General features: G+C 42.9%; 1 protein-coding gene across 3 annotated transcripts in view; it reads left to right on the top strand.

Moving 5' to 3' along the window:
• The window catches only part of mpp7a (MAGUK p55 scaffold protein 7a), a 138,950-nt gene that overhangs the window by 77,889 nt on the left and 37,771 nt on the right, over positions 1-23,290 (top strand). For all 3 annotated transcript variants that reach the window (XM_079662313.1, XM_079662314.1, XM_079662315.1), the window contains exons 6-11: positions 4,798-4,929; positions 18,775-18,856; positions 19,322-19,407; positions 20,025-20,099; positions 22,285-22,481; positions 23,067-23,131. In XM_079662313.1, coding sequence (XP_079518439.1) covers positions 4,798-4,929; positions 18,775-18,856; positions 19,322-19,407; positions 20,025-20,099; positions 22,285-22,481; positions 23,067-23,131 — 637 coding nt within the window. The remainder of the gene's footprint in view (positions 1-4,797; positions 4,930-18,774; positions 18,857-19,321; positions 19,408-20,024; positions 20,100-22,284; positions 22,482-23,066; positions 23,132-23,290) is intronic.

Genomic DNA, 23,290 nt, shown 5'->3' with positions numbered 1-23,290 from the left:
CAACCAACCTGAGCTTTAGTGCTGAACAAGGTCAGCCAAACAATGAAAAATATTCAGCTGCTCCTTCCTTTACTGCTGGCCGAGAGCACTGTCAGAAGCACAGAAGCAACTGAGGCCAAGGGAGACGACCCGTAGTACGCTGGACTCATCACTGACCTAAGACTACAACAAAGATTTATTTCAAACGTATCACGGCTATGAGATGCCAAAGAAAACACCTCGTAGATAATACACGAACAGAATCTGTCCATCAAAACATCAAAGAAAGTTTGAGTTTCTGGATCTTCTTTGTTTGATGTTCTCTGAGTTACTCACCATAGTGTGTTTGTTTTAGATTGAAAGCATCACACTCAGAGTTGTCAAAGTGAGCTATTGACATCTGCATGTCTTCACACACATGCACAGTTTTCTCTACCTCTCAACTTTACGACCTGGCTCTACTATTTCGTGTTGGTTCAGGTTTTGAGCGCCTGAAACTTGATTGCTATTGCTGGAACACTCGCTCAACAATAGATTAATTCGAGCACCAAGGTTAGGAGGGAAGGCTTTCACTGTGACTGTGAGGCTCTTGATGTTCTCCTGACATGGTGTCTAAAACCGTAGGCAGCATGTGGGCTTCAAGAATTCCAACTTTGGTCTCTTTCTGTCTCCATCTGTCCTCCAGGGCACTTGATACCGTACCAGCCAACCCGAGTGTAAATCACAGGTCCGGGGGTGTAAAACACAAGCAGATGGTTGCAGCCTTTGAATGGCGTCTCTGTACGATAGTAACTGTATCACTCTTAATTATAGCTGAAATGATCCATTCCTAGGGTGGGGATATAAATCAGACTCTTTAAAACTCCCCTCTCTTCCTTTCTCTTCCTTGCCTCAAACTTTCTCTTTTACGATTTGCACATGAGAAAACAACTTTTACCCGTATTAGCCCCCCTCAGCAAGACTAATATTGACAGTGATGAAAGTGCCAATTATGATGGCCGGCTGTTTCCGCCGGTGTGTATGAGGGACGACGTGTATACACGCTCGCAGTATGTGTTTGACTCGGGGCGGTACGTGCTGAGGTTCAAGGCTTATGGAGGGTGGGCGTGAGTGTCAAATCCCAGCTGGCCTACAGCAGCGTCTCAGAGGCAGAACGCCCACAGCAGGGTCCTTCCCGCCTAGGTAAAGCAGTAACCTCGCACCAATAGCAGCTGAAAAACGAGTGGGCCCGTGACAGGGCCTGGGGGGCCTTAATGAGAGGCCAACACCAGGAATGTACCAGCAGGTTTATTTAGTCAAGCTCAGTGATCTGTTTTTCTAGAATCCCTATTATGCCTAATGAACACAAACACGTGAACCGAGAAAGGACGGGATGCCTGGAAAACAAGGGTGGCTTCGTTGCCCTTTATCTTTCAATCCGTCCCTCACTCTCTTTTCTGCTCAGCTGCAGGGCCTATAAAAGGATATAGATTTGATTAGGGAGCTAATTCACCGACACCGAGGCATAACAAGACCCACTGAATCATATCAACCCAGGAAGAAAGCTTCCATACAGAGTGTGTTAAACATTTGTACCTGTGTAGCTGTACTCGTATGTCAACGGTCACCAGCCAGGGCATGTACCATGTGCTATCTATTAGCATGCATCTGTTATTGCTACTTCCTAGAGAGTTTTTACAAGGAATTAGCTGTGGCTCTGTTACGGGTTGTTAGGCATGGCCATGGGGGAGAGTTTGGCGGTGGGGAGCAATGCCAGATTTGAGGAAGTGCCATCAATAAGAGGACATTCACAATGAGGGATATTATGCCAAATGATGGATAGAGCTCAGAGGAAACAGCGACTGGCAGGTTAGTGGAGGAAAGGTTGAGGTGAGCCTCTGTTTTGTACATTTTGTATTCCTTTCTGCAACAACAACGTTTCTAAATGAATAGTGTGTTTATCATTGAGTCTATCATCATGTCAGAATAAAGGGAAAGGTTTATTTATTTTCCAAATCACCTTTGGTCAACAAAAGTCCATAGTCCAACCTTTTTCAGTTTGTTCCGATAAAAAACTGAAAAAAGCAGCAATGTGTCATATTTGACAAGCTGGATCCAGCACATGTTTATTTAAATTACATTATTTGTGAATTGAACAGTTGAGTTTGAGTTGTATTTATTTACACAGGTTAAATCAGACAAATTAATTGGCTGATTGTCAATCAACTAATTGAATGACAAATTGTTTCACCATGAGCCTATTCTCATTCCAGGCACTAATGGTGGACAGCTCAAACAAATCACTGCTTTTCTGCTTCCCGGGCACCAGGCCTGCATGGGAGTCACACCCCGCCGAGACACTGATAGACGCCTGTACTACGACTGACAGTCAAACACCATAAAGAGAGCCACAACACCACATGTATCCAACCCCAAACTCAAAAACTCTTCCCCTTTCTCCGAGTTAGATGTCACGGCACAGGCTGCCTTTCAACAAAGGATATTTTCATAGTATTTGACACAAGGGCAAATTAAAAGTATATTTCTCATACCCCCTGTGGGAGAAAAAACGGAGAAAAATAAGTAAAAGAAAACAGGATTAGAGATGGTGGCCGCAAAGTCAGAAGCGTTCTTCTGTCAATATTTGCCCTGTGATATTTTATTCTGCTCTGAATGAAGAGCTACTTTCATTCACTGGCTGTGTTATAGAGTCATGTATTTTCACATATATAGCTAAACTTTCGAATGGTCAAATCAGTGCACTGCAAATCTGGGTCCATACCATTAAATTGTGCTACGAACATAATACATATGTTAAACATTGAGCAGAGGTTTGGGATTCATTCTGTTTACTTTATTTTTCTCATCTGCAAAAAGTTTTGGTTTTCTGCGTTCCAAAAGAATAGTTCAACACTATAATGACAGCATCCACTGTCATTAAATACTAAAGGCGTGTGTTGACGTACAGTGCGGATGAATCCCAGGGACACATTGTTCGGCCTTTCCGAAAAATGAACAAACTGACCCCAGGAACTTATTGGTAAAAAAATACATGAAAGATTAAATTGAAGAAGAGCAAACAAAAGACTTTTATGGCATTTTAGAGGAAGACTAAGACACCTAGAGTAACTATGGACCGAAGATAGAATTACAGGTTACATTTAAGAGTTTTGAGTTACAGCCTTTTGTTTGGTACAAGTTTAAATCAAACATTGGGTCAGGAAGAAAAATCTAAGTATTAAAATCTTACTTTTTTTGGTGTCCCCAGGGTTTCTATAGGTTATAATAAATTGTATTGTCAATGTTTTCATCGTTCCCCTACGTTTTTTCTAGATACGTTTGACTAACCCAGGGATTTATTAAAAGCTGGTTTGATTGCCAGAACGCTAGGGTTACGAGCCTGGATATACTTATTTTTTTACTGATGTTTCCATGTTCTTAGATCACAGAAATGAACTTCATTACATTTTCTTATCGGCCGATTTATGTCTTTGTTACAAATTGGAAAGAGATGACAAGAAATTAGAGGAGGGGGAGATGGAATAACTTGCAATAAAGGTCCAGGCCAAAGAGTGCCCTATGTTTACAATGTTATACATTCAGATAGGAATAATGACTACAAGTATAAAAGTAAGACAAATGTTTTAAAGGGGTCCTATTATGCTTTTGGGGGCATCTCTAAGTTGTTGACCAATCACAACAAAGCTGGCCAGCTAAACAATCAGAGCAGACTGGGCTCTGGTTTCAAACAGAGGGTAAAAAGAGGTGCTGCTACAGCAGTATGAGAGATCTATTTGAACATTAAAGCATGTAATCATGTCACAGTAGAGGCAACAATTACAAATATGAAACCTGAAAATAATCATAACAGGGCCCCTTTAATAAACCTGCATTATACTTTAAGTTTAGCACTAAGAAAAAAACGATTCAAGACAAGACAAACTCTGTGTGTGTGTTGGTCAGCCTGTCTCTCAGTGGATCTGGGCCACAGAGCTCCAGTTGTGTCTCCTCCTCTCATCTGCTCCCAGTTAGCAACATCTTGAACGCTGTACTGCAGCATGCTCCCATGTCATAAAACACACTGCTCCTCTTCTCACCATATCCTTCTCTCTCTTTCTCTCCCCCTCTCCCCCTCTATACTTTTGTCTGGCACACACGGTGGAAGATGTTTTTCTCACTTTTCTCTCCCCTCTCCTCAACCACGGAAAAAGCAGCACGCGTCCAGCTGCATCTTGGTCCGGACATGCAGTCGTTAAATAGTTTGAAAAATGAACGTCTCAATGGCATCATTCTTGTCTGCGTCCCGTCTCTTTTTCATGTCTGCTCATGAACGTGCGAAATATCCTAGGCCTCTGAGAACTTCATTACTTTGAGCTTGCCGACGAACAGCACAGAACAACGCTTCTCGAGTGCCCTAAAACGCTTCGGTATTATAAACCATTGCCAAGGTTGCCCCCCCCCCCCCCATTCCCTTTCACTTATGGTCCCTGGTGAGTATTGGTCCAGGTGACTGCTGGTGGCCTTTAATCAGAGAAATGTATGTTGGGAGAGCGTGGGGCTAATGGCAATTAATGCATGTAGCTCCAACTCCTGGCAATGAATGCGTTCATATTCATCACCCAGGATTTTAGGCGGACACCTCAATTTATAACCATCCTCCCTGCAGTTGTTTCTAAGAAAGAAATGATGGATTTCACTTTTAATAGCACGTTTTGCTAGACTTTATTTGGCTAATTAGACTAAGGTAAAAGCAAAGGCCTTTATGTTTTGACTGGTAAACCTTGCCTCTTATTGCTTTCCTCCCATTTAATCCCTCTTTCCCTCTCTTTCTTTCACTAGAGCCTCCTGTCGGTCCACGACACTATCGCCCAGAAGAGTTACGACCCTGAACTACCTCCGCTGCCTGAAGACATTGACGACGATGAGGATTCTGTGAAAATCATTAGACTGGTCAAAAACAAGGAGCCTCTCGTAAGTAACTTTGTCAGTTTTCATATTATATTGTGTGTTTGATTTGCACGTCGTAGTTTTCAGCAGCTCCCAGAAGTCTGAAAGATGGTTTTGGGAAGTTAACAGATAGTAAAAATATGTCTTTGGGGTGCCCTAGTGGCCTGGGTGTAAACGCTTCCACCATAGGCCTCAACATTCCCGAATAGCGCCAAGGGATGCTAAAGACTTTTTGTTGCAAACTGTTTCCCAATCAAGTTTTTTAAATACTAAAAGAAACCATGTCGTCAAAAATAAATGATCATCAGGTTCTTTATCATTTCTGGTTAACATATTTTTGTCACTCTAATCCTCTTATCTTGCTGTTGTTTACTTCGTTTCTGAACACACTTCTCGTACCAAAGCAGCATCCATCCCACAAGGCAAGCCAATACCATACATGCTTTTGAGGTACTTGCCTGTGGGAATCCAACCCGCAACCTTGAAGTTGTAAGCACACCAAAACCGACCGCAATTACCCTGCTCTTGGCCATGAGTATTTTCAGCCAGTCTAGGCTCACTGTCTGCGAACGGCTTCCCCTTTTCTATCCTGGTCAGTGTTGCTCTCTCATTGTAACATGCTTCTCACGTCCGTGCTCTTCAGACACCGTCCCAGACGTCAACACCCACCCGTCTCTGTTGGCCTCTGGCCCAATCTTTATTGCAGTGACATCTTGGGCTGTTTGTGTCGTTCGATGGTTTTTATTTCGTGCATTTCCCTGCTCTTGTCAGCCAATGCTGCAGGCTTCTGTAACCCCACCAAACCTAATTCCCGCTGGCTTCACCTGATACCTTTACATTTCTTCATCTTTGTCGCCTGATAACTTACGTGTTGCCGTTGTTTTGATTCACTGACTGACCTCAGTGCCCTAGCACATACGTAAACACTCCTCTACTCAAGCTCTTGACCTCCATCTGTCATTGAAGCACTTTGTTGTGTGCTGAGGCTCCGCCCAGCTTTGATCTATGCCGGACGTTTCCTGGCCCCAGCCGCCTCTATTTTCACTTTGTGGTTTTCACCCTAACCACCATCTTGGCTCCAGGCCGGCGCGCTCCTTTCACCACACCCCTGGGGACGGAGAACACACCTAAACCATTTTTGGGTTGTTGCCTGTTGCATGTTCTGCGGAGCTGCTGAACGTAATAATGTGGCTCGCAGGAATTCTCGCTCTCCCGTTTGAACACACATTGTCCCGGGCGCTTCCTGTTCCGGCCTCTCCTGAGTCTTGTGATGTTGGATCACATTCCCTGAAACCATAATGTGATTTACACCCGCCCCAGTCAGCGTAATCATCCAGCCGGTGTTATTCCATTACACGGCTTGATTCTTTTTTGTTTCAGTAAATTTGGCTCCTGAGGACATCTGTAACACACATTTACAATGTGTAATGCGTGGTATTGTACAAGATTGAAGGTGTTAATTATGTAGAATACATTTTTCTAGTAATATAGGGAATGAGTTACAATTTATAGGTTAAGGGTAGACACTGGTTATTGTGTGTTTTCAAAAACTTAAATAGAGAAGGTGCTGTGCCTCCGGGGTTCTTTTAGAGGTCAGTTTTATAAATACTTGTTCAATTTAAAAGTGGTTTTATTTAATGTGGTTTTTCAAATGTAGTATATCATCAGTATCACCGCAATATTGTCGAAATGGCCAGTATACTAGTATTTAATTCTGTTTAGTTTGTTGATGCAGAGCAGGCTACCCAAATTGATTCATAGCAGGGAATCAAGCTATAATCACTCTCAACCTGCATTGGAAAATACAGCTTTTTCTTAAACGTAACACCAATAGCCACCAAATTTGCTTTTGCAACTACAATAATTACACAGACCAATTCACACTCTACAATGACATCTTACACAACTGGTGATCAACTGGAAGTAGCACTTTACTGAATGCGTTTCTTTCGTGCATGTCTTAGTTGCCCTCTCACTGCCCATAGGACCCACTGTGGCTATAGTTAGGCCTGACGTGATGTTGACAACCGGCGAATTCTTCTACAGGCCATACTTTTCCTATGTATGCATGAAAGAAAACAAAGAATTCTAAAGGCCTGCTATTGTGGTATCGAGCAATCTCAAAAATGTCAAGTGTGATGGTTTTTCTATTTTTACGTAGGGCACCAAAACAAGATCAACTTGAATCCCCTTAGAAGATTAGGCCTCTTTGTCGGCAAGGGTTTGCAACCTTTGAAAAAGACTTCCATCATTACAGTCATATGTACACACCTTTGGTCAGAACCTATGACTCTTAAGTCCACTATAGAATTAATGTGTCTCGAGAGTGCAACTTGCATTTGTCAAATTGTTCCTTAGGGAATAAAGCTTTAGTAATGTAGACTTTCAAGAAAAAAGTGGGACTTCTACATTTTGTACTATATTTGACTGTGTAGCTAAAGGCCTTTTCAAACCTAATATATATATTTTTTCCCTAAGGTACATGTCTAATGTTTTCTCAACAATCCTTTACCTAGTAGTTTTACACTAAAGAACCAGTACCACCATATGTTCACATCATACAACTTTTTCAATACAGAAAGCTTTTTTGTATTGATTATGAAGGTTTTAAACTTAAAAAATGCATAATAACTCTGAATGAAATTCTGATCTAGTGCTCCAGCAGAGCAGCTCCTAATACCACACCCAAACTGAAAATGTGCTGACATTTGTCAAAATTCTGCACAAATTGTGAAATTGCTCTTGTTACTTTGCAATTTGTGAAGGTGAAGTTACTTTATTTGTGTGACCCTCTAATTAGACATGAAATGGGAAGGTTATCCATCTACCTCTGGCCCCTTAACGGTTGTCATCATGTCTATCTTTGAAGGGAAACTGACCCTAATGAACAGTTACAGTAGATCGTATATTAAGGAAACAACCTGCAGGTCAGATGCTGAAAGTGAAATCACAGCAATTCACTAACCAATGAAAAACCCTCTAATTGCGAATGTTCCTCATTCAGTGCCGCACCAAATTGATTTGGATGTGCCCTTTAACTCCTAATTTCATATAATCAGCCTTAAAATTCGCAATCTCCACATGATTACAACGTGGCTATACAATATCTCATTTATTTTCCATCCCTCCTTACTTCGCCCTTTTTTATTTTCTTGTTTTTTCACTATCTGCCTTTCTCATTCTACACTTTTGTAGGGATTGGGCTGTGGTTAGCATGCAGACCCCTTTCCTTGTGACTCATCCATTTAGTTAATTGTGATTAGTTGAGCGGATTGTATTCAGTAGCTCTGATTAATTACTATCATTTCTTAGAGCCTGACTTCATGCGACATTTCAGTGGAACTAAAAACTCTATCTTCCAGGACGAACTCCCCCCTTCTTCTTCCCCCTCTTTCTGTTGTACTCTCTGCTCTCCCGCTGCTCTCAAACTGGCAGATTTATTAGCTCAGGTGTCAGGACATTGAAATAATTGGGTTTGGAGAGCGGCATAAACATGTGCACTTATACAGAAACATCAGCTCAGCCATGTCTTTTTATTAAAAGAATGTGTTATTTTGGATTGGGTTTCAAAACAGTTTTGGTGGGGGGCTAAATTTGAGCATTAAGGGGGTTGCGTCAGTGCGGAGTATGTGTTGGTGTTGCTGATATACTGGTGAGGTTTTGCTCCGGTGATGAAGGGCTTGAATGCAGACTGACAAATAGGAGGACTCAGAGTTGGAGTCAAAAGTTGGAGGAAGTTGAAATGCACTGGTGTCCCACAAATCATCCAAAACAAAAAAATACAGGAGCTTGGAAGATCGAGAGAGGCCTAAAACATGAGCTGAAAATATGTCCCCCAAGTTATATAGTGTTACATCTTTCATTATTGTTAATACAGCTTTAAATCACCAATTTCTCTAGATTTAAATGTCATTTTTATTGGTTCAAGTGTAGTGAGATGCCAGATTTTAAACATTTGTGATCATAAGTGTTTGAGTTGCTGGCTGAAGAACTTAATTGACTTGCACTGCCATGTACTGTAGGAGTTACATGGTCGTCCCAGAGCATTATGGAAGATCCCAATCTCCACACACACAAAATGTGTTGAGTAGCAAAAGACCATTTTGAACGCCCACAGCAGGGTACACCGCAGCTGCTCCGGGTGACCATCGGTATTATGTGAGAACATTCGAGGCTGTCAAGCCCGCTGTGGCCGGCTCTGTTCCTCTCATTTGGATGTTCTGGAAGTCCAGTGCCGCAGATGTAAATAGCAGACTTTGAGATGCTCGCCGCGCACGCCCCGCTGTTTGTGAGTTTGTTTTATACATCACTTGACAGCCTGCTCAATGTCACTCCGTCGGTGGCGGCTCTCATCGCTGTCAGAGTAATGTTCATACTCTTCTCCCACTCAGTTCATCCTAAGTTGTCCTCCTACTAGCACACAGTGTTTCTATTTCGCCAATAGTCTTTTAAGTAATTTTCTTTCACCTGGTTTTGCTATTTGGTACATAACACATCTTATTTGAGTTGAAATGAGGACATTATTGCTTTTAACATGCAACAGCTTAACGATAGTGCATTTCACTTCAAGTAACCCTTTACTTCCCTTTTTCTATATGAACACCTGCAGTTCAGGAATGTAGAATTATAGATGCACCTCTCTACAGTACTGTTTCGCATTTGTGCAAAATCCTCATCCTCGGTGCAAAACTGACACTCTATCCATCCCTCTTTCACTCACTTCTTCCATCCCAGGTTGTTAGGCATCATTAGCAGCCATAAAACCTCCACTGCCAGGAATGTGACAGGATCCATGTCAGGATCTATCACTCTCCTTCCTCTCCACTCTCCATTTCTTATTGCTCTGTTGTTTCCAATATGACTGGGTGTCATCGGGTACAACTGAATGGAAACTGTGTAGACTGTAATATTCGTGCCATCCAGTTGGCAATGCCAACACCTTCCTGCCTGGCACCAGCTACCACCAATCAATACAGATATTAAATTACTGAGCCCAGCCATCCGCCCCAGCCACCAGTGGATCAGCTGGTCTTCTCATTACAGAGCCACAAATAGCACCAGTGCAACTGCAAAGCTCTATAAGTTGCTGCAATTTTTTTAAAATTCAGATGACATGTCCAACGTTATTATTGTAAAAGCTCCAGCTGTGAGATTGATGTCAGTGAATTTTTCTTTGCTTTATAAGGGAGTTGATGATTGTGAAGCAGGACATTCTCGTGATCGATTCAGTTTGTGACGGAGTTGGTTTTCCATGAATGGCAGTCGCAGGAATGATCTATTGGCAATTTGTCATGCCATGCTTCTCTCATCTGTGGCCGGCACGCCCCCTCTGACACAATTGGGTCTGCTGTGATTTCATTTGTCTGGAAGTCTTCACAAGTGCATTCATTCAGACAGTCTTAATACCATCTCAATTATTACACGTTTAAAGTGTTTAGATGTGAATGTATACAAACCCAAGTTTACTCAGTAAGTTTGAGCATCCTTGAAAACCTTGGAAAGGTTCTTGATTGAGACAGTTACCAAGCAGACTAAATAGATGTGTTTTTCAAAAAAGTGACTTTTCTATTGTCTGTTTACATCAGAAAGTAGACTGAATGAGGAAAGTAATGACACTGGCTGGGAATTAATGGAGCAGATGAGATTAGAGTAGACAGCACACATGTTAGTGTTTTAAAGATAGACCCATGTGCTTTAAAAGCAATACATCTTTCACTTGATGGATTAGGCGGCAGTGTCTTGGGAGCGTTGCAGAAGAAGATGGAGCACCATGCTCATAAGATGAGGACAAGTGGAGAGCACTGCCGGTGTTGACTGGCTCACTGCAGGGGTGCAAAGTTGGCGTTTAAATCCAATATTGATCATCCGTGTGATTCATGTGGATCTGATGAGTTTTTACATTTTAGATTGTTTTGAGTTTACACCCCTGTTGCCGTCATGTCGCAGTAAAGGCTTATCCACTTCGTTCAAACGCCTTATGTCCTTCCTCCTTTAATCTTATGTGTGTATGTTTGGTTTTACTGTATTTGTGTAATTGTGTTTTTGTGCCTGTAGTGTTTTTTGCCCTTTTAATTCATTGGGTGGATTTCGCTGAGAACAATACTTTTTTTCTAGCTCCACCGTTGGGCGACCAACCTTTCCTTTCTAACCTTTAAGCTACTGACATGTCATCTAAAGAGGCAGAGCAAGAGTTGTTTTAAAACCTCAAGCAGGGAGTTGAAAGAAGATTTAGACCGCACTTCTTACACCCAAGAGACACTTGCTAAAAGAAAAAGAATGATGTCATTTATAAGTCTTTTATTGTGTTGTACACTCCCTGTGCACCAGTGAAATGCCTATTAAAAGAAAAGAGTCAAAAGGTATAAAAAAGTAACAGGTCATCTGTTGACCTTAATGTTAATAGGCACACCATATGCCTGCAAATCATTATTTTGATTCTATCTGGGGACTTCTGTTGCACCTTTCGACCTGATGACATTAGCAGGCATTATATAGCGATGTTGTAGGAGCGATTATATATTATATTTGTGTTATAAATGTTATATTATAGTTGTTGGTGATGCAGGATGCTTAACTAGTAACATATAAAAAGGGTTTCGGTAGATATAATAATACATTCATTTGTGTTTATTGACTAATAAAAAAAATGTAATACCCTACAAGAGAAGGTTCATTTGTGTAAAACTCATACAGAATGCAGAATATCGCACACGGCAGACCTCTCAAAGCCTGTGTTTGTTCATATGCATGTTCTTGTGCAACACTCAGTCCAGCGGCCATTAGTAACACCACCCTTGCAGCCCGCCGAGTTGTGAATGTGAAAACATGCACGGCCTCCAAAGCCACATCTGAGGCATTCCCAGATCCTAATCTCACGGCCCTCTTAAATAAAATGTCTTCCTCCCATCATGTGTAATCATAAACGAGGACACACATCCCAGCACTCCTGCTCTTTTCCGCTCGGCGCTCCGAGAGCCAGAGAGCCTCTGAGGCTGAATGCGAGCATTGTTGCCCGTCAGGCCGGGTGCTCCTCAGCGGCCCTGCTTCCCAGCCCACTTTGGAAATGAGAAGTGACATGTGAAAGTGCAGTTTTCTTTACCCGGGATAACGACGGGGGGAAAACACTAAACAATCCCACAGCAGAGATAGACCTCTCTCTGTGACACAACTGTCTCTTTGTATGCGCTCATGCAGGGCTCTCAGACAAGACACACACATACAGTACATAATGACTAAATATCTGGCACTGTCCGGCTTGTAGCAAAGAGACGGCGATTCCACTCAGTCTACATGGTGAGTCATACGGACAGTATGGAAAGAAATACACACATTTGGTGAGATTGCCACACAGATTCACACACCCAAATTCGCCAGCACCTGTCTGAAGTTCTGAGGTGGGCTGCTAAGTGTGTTTTCATAGCAACTTGGTAATGATTTGAGCTAACATTAAGGTTTAAAGAGGCAGAGGAGGAAAAGGAAAGAGTGGGTGGAGGAAGAGCCATGAAGGTAAGCCGTTCCGTCACAAGGCCCTCTGCATTACATTACCTGGCAGTTTCTCCTGGAATCTCTCCTCCTCACTATAATTATGAAAATAATGACCCGCAATTTTCCTTTTTCTCAGTACACTTGTTAATTACGACTGGGAGGTCAAGACCGAGGTTAAGGAAATAAAAAGAGAAACCGGAGCCTGGTTTAGTGCAAGAGGGAGTCTAGGAATGAAGAGAGGAAAGGTAGGGTGGGCGGGGAGTCGTTTTTATTAGTTGCAATCACAAGTGATAATGATTAATGATTTATAAACGGGTGGAAAGTCATGCACCAGGACACCCAGAGGGGATTGGCCAGCAGCTTTGTTGCATCAGCTCGAAAAATCATTTGACGTAAAACTTCAGGTGCTCTTTCCCTTCGCAAAAATAAAATAGATTTTCATCTGGGCTCCTGGTAATTCTTTACAGCACTGTATTAATGTTTATAGGTGACCATAACGCTCAATGGATTTTCTGATCATGACCGAATACTACATTATTTTACACCTTCTGAGATGCCCTGGAGACTGTGGCGTTCGAGGATGTAAGAACTCGTAAATATGCAGTTCTCAATGTGTGGAACGGTCATGTGTGTTATGTGTGGGGGGCTCTATGCCATCCCAGTGAGGTAAGATGAAATGACACACTCCAACACCTGATATGATTGGAGGTAATTGTATTTTAATGTCCAGGGGGCCCATTCCCAATTTGTATTTTGGTTTTTCCATGATCGACATCTGGTGTGAAGAACGTCAGCATGTGTTTCCACTAACCTTTGTATTCATACCTCTAAACATAGCAGTCAACACAGCAGTCGGCAGGAGTTTATTGTCCCTGTTACACTTTTGCTGTTAAGTGACATAATGTCAAAACACGTTGGCCTCTCTGCCCGGGCCACTCGTGTTTGTTTTCCCTTGTCGCTCTCAATCTGGAGGGAGAAATAATGTTTGTCAAATGCCACAGTGTGCGGTTCGCTTCACGGGCCGATGTTTTGAGTTGTCGTTGCGGGCCGAGGGGTCGGTGTTTGAAATGGAGCGGCGTGCTTGTTTTCCCTGGCGAGTTAAGAACTGTGGAGTGGCTTTAGCTGTGGCCACGTCAAGGTAAAGAGATCCTTGGATCCTTCTTTTCCACTGTGGCATTTACCAGACAGGCCACACATAGCCTGCCCCAGCCCCCGAGACGTGATGAGCCAGGCCAAGACAACTAGCCAGCTCTCTCGTCATCCATACAACCAGAATACAAGCCAGCCTGCTTCCATCATGTCATCCAGCCATCAATCCCGTCCATCAGCCAGAGGGCATTCTAATTGCCCCTTAAAGACACAGCTTGCCAGAAACCCAATGTGGCCAATCCGCAGGCAAGCTAACATGATGACGCATCCAACATTCAGCTTGTCTTACTCCTCTTATCTGCTGAAGTTTCATGGCACTACTGTGCGCTGACAGTTCCCTGGACAAGCTTGCCTCCATTCCATTCTCTCTAATAAACACACTCTCATACATCCATATTTGATTCCCTATTCTCTCGTTTTTTTTCCTGCTCTGTATGAGGTGTGAGCCATTTGTCATCACATACTTAATGTGGCTGCGATGTCTGTATGTGCGCTCCAGTGCATGCGCTGGGAGGGGCGATGGCTTGATACGGACAAGCGTCGCTCCAGTTCTCCTCATCACACAGCAGAGACTAAGCCTTTGCGTTTTGGCCGGCCGAACAATAACAATCAGAGGCATTTATGTGTTAGAAATTGAGGAAAAGAGCTGGGAGCAGCGGCTGCATATGGAGCTGATCACGTTAGGAGTGGAGGCTTCGGATTGCCTTACTGATGACTAATTGACCACAGCTAGGAGGCCCTCCTCAGTCCACGATGACCCCCCTCTCATCTCTATTTTTGACTGTTTCTGTTCCTTCTGCCCTACAATGTTTCAATACTGGAAGTACTATTTTTACACTCAGCTAAAGTGCAAACTGGAGCAATGGTTGACAACAGGAAGATGAAATCAGTCCCTAACAAGCTTACCGGCTTGTGTGTGCGCAGTTCTATCTTTTTCTTTTGCAAATATTGCAGTTGAGCCACTTGATAGTTAAGTGGCGCCCTGTCTTTAATTGCTAACATAGCATAGCCCATTCATCAGGCTTAGTGGCTGTCCAGCATCCATCATCCAGTCTTTTGAGGTTTCTCTTGGGCCAGTTTGGCCTGACTTCAGGTAGAAGCTCTCATAGAAACACACACGCAGGCACGCTTGCATGCACACAAAAACACACCTACACATGCTGTCACTCATGCGTGTATGTGCTTTGACAGACGTAGACATTCCCCTTCTGACTTCCTGCGCTGTTTCCAAACGCAAGGAAAAGTCTGAAATGGCTTCCATGTGCCAGTAGGCGTTGAAGGCTCGGTGTAAGCCTTGCCATCAGTTTGTGCTAATGCTTAGCTGCTACACCAGGGAGCCCATCTAGGTGCTTGAGGGTCTTTACCTACCTTGTTTCTTCCTGATGTACCTCCGTCCCCACCACACACACGCCTCATGGAGCTTATTTAGCTTCTAGCCTGACTGTTTATGTATTTGTTTAACAGAGCAAGGACTCCTCATTAGTGGCCATGCATGGCTGGATTCTGATGATAGCACCCATAGGGTATCAAGGCACAGGGGGAGGTGATGCTGAGTTCATGATGTTGGATTTGCCCTGCTTGTTCCAGCTGCCTTCACTGCTTCCAATTCGTCAGGCCTCCAGGAGAGGCTGATGGACCCCTGGAGGATTGAGAATATGAAAGCTGACTATAGATTCTAATGAGGGGGAAGTTTGGCACTCTCGAAATAATCAAGAATTGGGAAAACTTGGGAATGGCCATAGAAAAACGTGAAAATGTGAGGTGTGATTATTTCAACAGTTTGCTGTCGATTTGAACTTCGGCTACTTTCTGACATCTTTAACTTACTACCTCCATATTTTGAGTGCCTTCAATGAGGTTGCCTGACTTCACTTGATCTCAAACCTGTTTGCTTTAAAGGTCACTTATTATGCAAAATCCACTTTTTCATGTCTTTTATACATAAATATGTAGCTCCTCTGTGTTAAAAGATTCTTAAAGTTTCAGGAAAAAAGACTCATCCTTTTTGTTCTTCTGATCCATTTATATAAAAACTTGTGTGAAAATTAGCTCATCAGATTTTGGCCACATATTTAGGAATGTGTTGGGGTTGTGCGACGATTAGCCAATAACCAACCAGGGTTACAACCGCTCACCTTATCACCTGAATCTTCTCATAGAGCACCACCTTTTTTTTAAAAAACCATACACTTTTGCTTAGGGGTTGGGGAGTGGCGGTTCATTTGCATTTAAAGCTACAGATACAGAATCAGCACTTTAGGAATGAAACAGAGGGGTATACGGTGTGCTACAATGCATGATCTGTTTGGTATTTCCCACCAAACACTTCAGAGACATGTTTTGTATATATCTAAAATCTATAATATACTGTTGAAAAATATTCTAATGGGTTAAAATGCAGGAGGCAGATTTGAAACAGAAGAAGAGAACTAAGAATATAGCATTTTATTTAGGACACTGCAACAAAAAACGACTGTAAGCTACATTCGTCCAGGGATAAAATGTGCTAGTTGTAGCCTAGAGAAGCAGAGATTAAGTTAATCTAAGTACTGCAATACTTCAAAAATACTCATATTTTTGTTTTTACAAAGTCTTTAATTTGACTCTTAATCATTTCATGACAGTCCGGTAAAGACTCATTTGAGTTTTTGCATTGGACATCTTAGCACATCTCTTGCATTCTTGATTTCTTACTATCCATTTCTTATCATATCCCTTCAATTTATATCTACCTCTTATTCATTCACTTACTAAATCACTTATACAAAAACAGTCTTACGCTCAACTCCGACCCCCACTGTCTGCCTCCTTTGCTTCCTTCCCAGTCAACTTGTCAGTCCAGACTCTTTCTGCTCTTCCACTTACCCTTCAGTCTGGCTCGCTCGTGTTGCCACTGGAGCGTTTTGGCCTCTCTTAGCTTTCCTTATCGGACAGAGCTCATTTGGCTACCGTACCAGAGCTGAGTTCAGACTGGGGTTGGCCAGATTATATAGGGAGGCTCCCCCTCCCTCCATGAATCTCTTTCTCCCTTGCTGCTGCCTTGGCATCCCGTTGTAGGCCCATCACTTTGAAGGGCAGTGGGTCAGATGAGAGTCACGAAAGAATGAAGACCTTTTAAATAACTGCTGCTTCAAATAACTCCTCATAGAGAGTCAGTGCGGTGTAAATTGAAAACACGCATGGGCAAAGTTGTTTGTTTCTCTACTGGTGTATAAAACACATAAAGCATGGTGGTTTGAATGGGAATAAAATGGCTTCCCGGAGATCTGGGTTCACGACCCCACGCTTTCGCGTTTGAACGCTAAAAGTGTTGCTCTATAATCACCATTGCCACTTGCAATAAAAGTCATAAAAGTGGTGTTTCTAAATGGCATCAGCCTTTCAACATATGATTTAAGCCATATGTGTCAAAACAAGATTTATATCAACACACCATGTGTGAGCAGATTCCATAGATAGGCACAGGCATGCGATGGAGAGCATGTCTCTGGAGTCTATGCAGACAAGCCTTTTGTCGTAACAAACTCAGAGTCCAAGGCTCTCTCTGTGCTGTTTAGTTAGCCTTTAGACTGCCACCAGCCACCAGGGAGCCCTGGGGACACAATAAAAACATCCATCATACCACTGGCCATCAGCCAGCCTCCAAAAAGGAGATTCAGAAAGCAAAGTTAATGACCACATGTCTGAATGCTCCTGTGAGATTTCCTGCAGACTCCCCATCTCACCCTGTTGTCTGTCACAGTCCATCTCTTTTCCCGCAGCGCTCTATTCTTTCAGACGCACACACAAAGATAATTGTCTGTCTTTCTGAGGGCCATTGCTTCACAAACAGCTGCTTTAAAAAGTCACACTGAGAGGTTATACGTGACCCTGACACCAGGGTTTGGCATTGCCTTCCCCTCTCACTGACCTGCTCCACCGATTTTTCTCCTACTGCAACCTCTCGGGTTTCTCTAATTAGCCCCATTATTCTATTAGGTGCGCGACTCTCTGCAAACCCTACCACTGTCTTATCCTGATGTCCTTTCCAATCTCCACACCCCAAAAAGCCTTGAGGAAACCATTATCTAGGAGGAAAACCATTACGTGTGAACAGGTCGTGAAAACAACCAAGATGACAAGCTAATGGCATCGGCGAAGTGGCACAAACCAGAGGCTCCTTTGGTCTTTGAGGATCTGTTTTTCTTAATATCTCTTCCTGGGCTTCCCATCCATGGTAGTAGCCAGAACTACTTTGGGCCTGTCGGAGGAAGGCAAACAGGAAAGTGACACAAATCTGACCAGCTAGCTTTTGTTACTCTCCAGCGGTCCACCTGGGCGACAGTGGGTTAGGACAGCTGAAATATGGCACGGCTAGTGGACGATGAGTTGCGGCCCCGACAAACTATGTGCCGACTAGACGGCGCATTTCTCTGGTTTCGGGTCGCAAGCGAGAATGACGCCACACGTTCAGTTGCAGTTTGCTGTCCTATTCCATTCTAAATCTCAGCCAGACAAACTGTGATCGTGGGGTGACAGGTCGGCACGCGTTAGACCTACCGAGTCTATTTTGGTTAACTGGTAAATGCATCAATGCTACACTTTGTTTAGCATAGCAATGAGGAAGTTGAAACACTATCCTCTTCTTCGTGTGTCTTTCTGGCTGAGCACTAAGCCCATAAAGGAGGACAGGGAAGGATTTTGTGTTTGGGTGTGTCTTTTGAGTCGTCTGCCTCGTACCTGCTAAGCTTCCCCCTCTCTTTCCAAGCCATAAGCTACGTAAAATAGTTTGATGCTTTTACTTGGCATGCTTATGTTCAGTAATTTGTTTAATCTATTTGTTTCTTTGGAGAAATGAATGCAAACTTGCTTCAAGATGCTATTGGGGGACTATTTATTTAAACCTTTGAGCTTTTTTCCATTGGTTTACACATGAAATTGATCTCTCACTGTGCCTTACCCCAGCAACCAGTTACAAAGAGTATCTACGGTATATCATAGCAAGAAAGAGAAAATGCCATGTCTTTATGTCTTGCCATACTTGGCATGTTCTCACTATTAGTTACATGGGAGGTAAAAACATCACAAAAAAACATCCACATAATTTTTTTTATAAAAAGGGTGATGTGTTGACTGAATTTCCAATACTTCTTACTGTCATTTTGGGCAATATGTCATCATTTTGACGATGCATCTATTAACAAAAGTACTTGCCGCTCATCCAAATGTTCTCCTTTCTGTGTTTTTGCTCTGCAGGGTGCAACAATAATGCGTGACGATCACACAGGAGCCATCCTGGTGGCCCGGATCATGAGAGGAGGGGCAGCCGACAGAAGTGGTGAGTTTTTCCTCTTTTTCAAACATGTTTTTATACATTTTCGTCTCAACATTTTATACGTGAATATGTAGTGGGGAATGAAGTCTGACATAACAGGGATGTATTCAGGAATTATCACTGCACCTGAATCCACAAGTTCTGTGTCATCACTTTTACTTATTCACTTTTTTCTTATAAACATGAAGTATAATGCTTCAGTTGTTTTCGCTAATGGTTTCCATTCAAAAATGTGTTCATAGTGTCCAGTCTGTTGTTCAGCTCTGCCACAGTGTAGCCATAGGCACAACTCTACATGTGTCGACAATAACGTTTTGATTACCTTCCAAACTCTAATACCACCACTACGATAAACAGTAATGTAGTGTGCTGTACACATCCCTAGGCTTTATTAGAGCTGGACTTTTTAAACTGTAACTTACCTGTATTAGGACATCAGAATAATAGAATATTGTGTGTGTTTGGCAGGATTGATTCATGTTGGGGATGAACTGAAGGAGGTCAACGGAATCCCTGTGGATGACAAGAAACCGGAGGAAATCATCCGTATTCTGGTAAGCCTCGTCTGCCCTCTCTCTGTTTTTTGTGTGTGCTGTCCAAGAGTTTTCTCCTGTGTTTAAGCTCCAGTCCCTTGGCCAACATAACAATCCTTGTTTGTGATGGCAAAAAACCTCCCCTAACTCACTTAGGACCACGTGCCTCCCATCGCAGTGCAGAAAACCAAACACTGGCTTTTCTCTGTAAGTCTTTAGACAGCATGCATAGAGCCACGCGGTCCCCCTGGATGAGATTGATGCTTAGTCGTTTTTCCAAGCAGCCTCCGCCGCACGCCTCAAACAAGCTCCGCCATGGGCCTGAGCTCTGCCAGGGGGGACAACTGGAGAGGAAAGACAGTCTCTTAAACTCTGGAGGCCCACTCAGACAGACACAAAGGCCTCCGGAGCTGATGATAGCTTTCAACACTCCTCCTCTTACCCCTACACACGCTGCCTATCCCTGCCAAGTACAGTCATCCAATCCTTATAACCCGAAGCATTGTTGAAAAATCATACAGTGGTTCGCATTGTGTGACTTTCACTGAATTAGGTGCTGTGTGAAACAGATAAATGGTTCCCGCCCCCTTCATTTGTACCTAAACTGGTGCATCTATCGTGTCTTTCCCAATGTTCAGGCCCAGTCACAAGGAGCCATCACCTTTAAACTTGTCCCTGCAATCAAGGAAGAGGCGCCAAGCAAGGAGCCAAAGGTAAGGCGCAATCATTATGTTCTTTGGGTTACACTCATCCATTCAAAAGACATTAAGAGCTTCTCAGAATACTTTTTTATTGGATACAGAACATTGCTTTTGAGCCACAGGGAGGCAATGATATACGGACAAGGGGGGAGAAGGGCTGTACACATGGTAATGTGATTGTAGAACTAGGGCAGGTTATTGAAATGTATCAAAACTTGCAGAAATGCAGAAAAGCTATTTAAGTTTCGTTACCATTAAAACATTTGGGATGCTTTACTTTAATGAATCTAAACAAAACCTGTGTTTTCGATACCTAGATAATACATCTTTAAACCCTCCAAACCTTACAGATCCATAGTAACGATCTTGCGACTTAAATAGGCCAAGGTTTTGCTTCAGTCGTGAAACTCAAAGTGTCTGTTTTTTTACCAGATGACACGGAGAGCAGAGACTTAAAAAAAACCATTCTTCCACCTTGAGTCAAAGGCCTTGTTCAAAGTGTTTCTGAGGTTGCAGCAGAGGTTGTAGAGACATAAAGTGACACAATAGGGGCTTGAATGGGTTGAGCTAAGACAACAATAAACTATTGTAAAAGGATACCGAGTGTAACATTTTCCTTAATTTAAAGAGATGGACATGCAGCATCACTTATATACACTTAAGCCAACATTCTGTTTTCTGATCCTACCAGCTCGTGAACCACAGGCTGCTTCTTTCCAACAACAATGTAACCACACAGCCTTTTAGAGCAGACTACTTCAAATGGTTCAAATTGTTTGTAATACAACACAAATAATAACGTTTTGCTGACTAGTATGATAAGAGCTGTTTATATTCTGACCACATAATCATAACTGTAACCTGTAGCATTAAGTCCTGCAGTTTTTTTTGGCCATCGTTTTTGAGGTTACCATTGTAACACTGCTGATACCCAGCTACATTCACTGTAGGACAAGATTATCTCTATTTGGAATGCTGCCCTCGTAGACAGTAGCTTTCAGCCATCCATTTGAGGCTGGTTTAACTGTTACTTCAACCATGCCATAATTCTCACCCAGTGGCGTGTTGATACAACATGTATCAAACGTTCATCCACTCAACATTTTTAAAGGCAGTTTTTCATTATTCACAACAAAGGTAAGGCTTCTTGTGTAACAGAGGTTTACAGGACATGGTCGGCTACTTCTTACATTTATAATCCTGAAATGGTTGAGCCTGTGGAGAAATAGTTCACCACTGCCAAACCCTCAGCCACTCAGTCATAGGAACAGCCTTTGCGCTAACAGTAGGCAGTGTAAAAGCTACAGTAAGTGGCTGAGCATCTACAGGCCAGATAAACTTGGCCAAGGGAGAGGTAGAGATCTTAGTGTGTAGATGTATGAGTGTACAGTATTCAGCTGGAGGGTTTCAACACAGGCTGTTAAGAACCAAACAAAACCTCTCTGTCTGAAAGATAGTTTTAATACGTGGCAAAAAGCACTCTTTAAATCAATAGGACATAAAAACTATAATCTCTCCTTCCCTGTTCCTCGTTTTCTCTCACACACTTACCTTCCCTGTATTTCCACTTGTACTGAAGTGTCTTTTGGGTACTAACTCATCATGACAGAACTCAATGATGGCAAAAGATGCATCACGGTGCTTTAGATTGCAGCTTAACTGCCACAACGGGGGACGTATGTCATCGATTTTTCCACTTAAAGGTCCAACCTCCCTTGTGTTGATGAGTTGTGTATACCTCTGCCGACAAAGCAAATAAGAACAACTCCTTAAAGAAAGAAAACTACTTTTGTTCCCTTAGTGTGGAAATATATTAGTTTGTGTTTAGACTTAGAAGAACGTGTGGAACAATGCCCTTCCAACTGGAGCCTGGAATAAATGTTATGTTTTGCCACACTTGGAATATGTTGACAGGGCTTACTGCATCCTCAGTGTTGATTGAACCACATGGAGAAACTAACTTGGCCAGCAGTCGCAGGTTTCAACTTCTGATTGCAATGACCTTTCTAAAATAATCCCCCTGAGCGTTGGTGAAGCACCTTCTGTGTTCCCCGTGATGACTTTCCTTGAGTATTCACACTCTACGCAATGGAGAGAAAAGTCATTTACAGTGAACCGCTGATTTTTCCTGTTCTGCCCTCAATCCAGCTCTTTGTTTTGTCCCCCCCTCCCCATCCCTTCTCTGCTGTATGTCCAGGTGTTTATGAAGGCACTCTTTGACTACGAGCCTAAGCAGGACAGAGCCATCCCATGTAAGGAGGCTGGACTGGCGTTCAAGATGGGCGACATCCTACAGGTCATGAGCCAAGATGATGCAACCTGGTGGCAGGCCAAACACGAAGGAGAAGACAATCCTCGTGCCGGCTTAATTCCGTCCAAACAGTTCCAGGAGAGGTAGGAAACAACAAGCTCCATCAGCATGTCTTGTCAACCATTCTCTCTTAACACGGCTGAACCCACCGTCTTTACTTCTGTCATAGTCACACAGCTTTCACCCTCTTTCTCTTTCACTCCCCTTATTTTCGCTTATTTCTGTTCTTGCTTCATACTGCCAAAATAGTCTGGATTTCCGCACAATGTCTGGACCGAAATGAGTAATGACAGAAAATGATAGTGCTGGTACCGATCCACTTTGGATGGCAAGTGGATGGAAAATCACACATCAGTGTGCGTTCGGACGAACACAGAGCTCAGGAGGCCGGGGCAGTTTCTTGGCACCGTCTAAGAGCTTTGAAAAAGGGGAAGGGAGGAGAGCAAATGAAGAAAAAGAACATTCATAAACATTTAACCGTGCAGTTTTGTCGGCAGCAAGTGTGTTTTTTCTCACTCTTTCACTCTCCTTTTCAAGTCTCAGCTGACCGAATGGTGGATATTGTAGCATAGCAGGGAGTGTTTATTATTCCCAATGTGGTCATGAAAACTGATGGTTTTATTGTGCCTTCTTCCTTTCTTCTTTTATCCTCCTCTCTCTTCTTCCAGGAGATTTGCACTGAAGCAACCTGTTGCGACTCTCCCACTGCAGAAGACCCCCAGCCGACGATCATGTAAGCATATATTATAAGCTCTGGTAGGCCCTTACAAAGTAGATAGTGACAGCACATCGCAACATATTAATGGGTATGACAGAGGTATTGCAGAGTAGCTGGTAGTAACTAACAAACAGTGAAAGGTAGGGATGTTTCTCAAGACTCATCTCTGGATGT

This window comes from Notothenia rossii (genome assembly GCF_949606895.1).
Source record: "Notothenia rossii genome assembly, chromosome: 12".
In the NCBI taxonomy this organism is placed as follows: Eukaryota; Metazoa; Chordata; class Actinopteri; order Perciformes; family Nototheniidae; genus Notothenia; species Notothenia rossii.
This window is presented reverse-complemented; position numbering and strand designations above follow the sequence as displayed.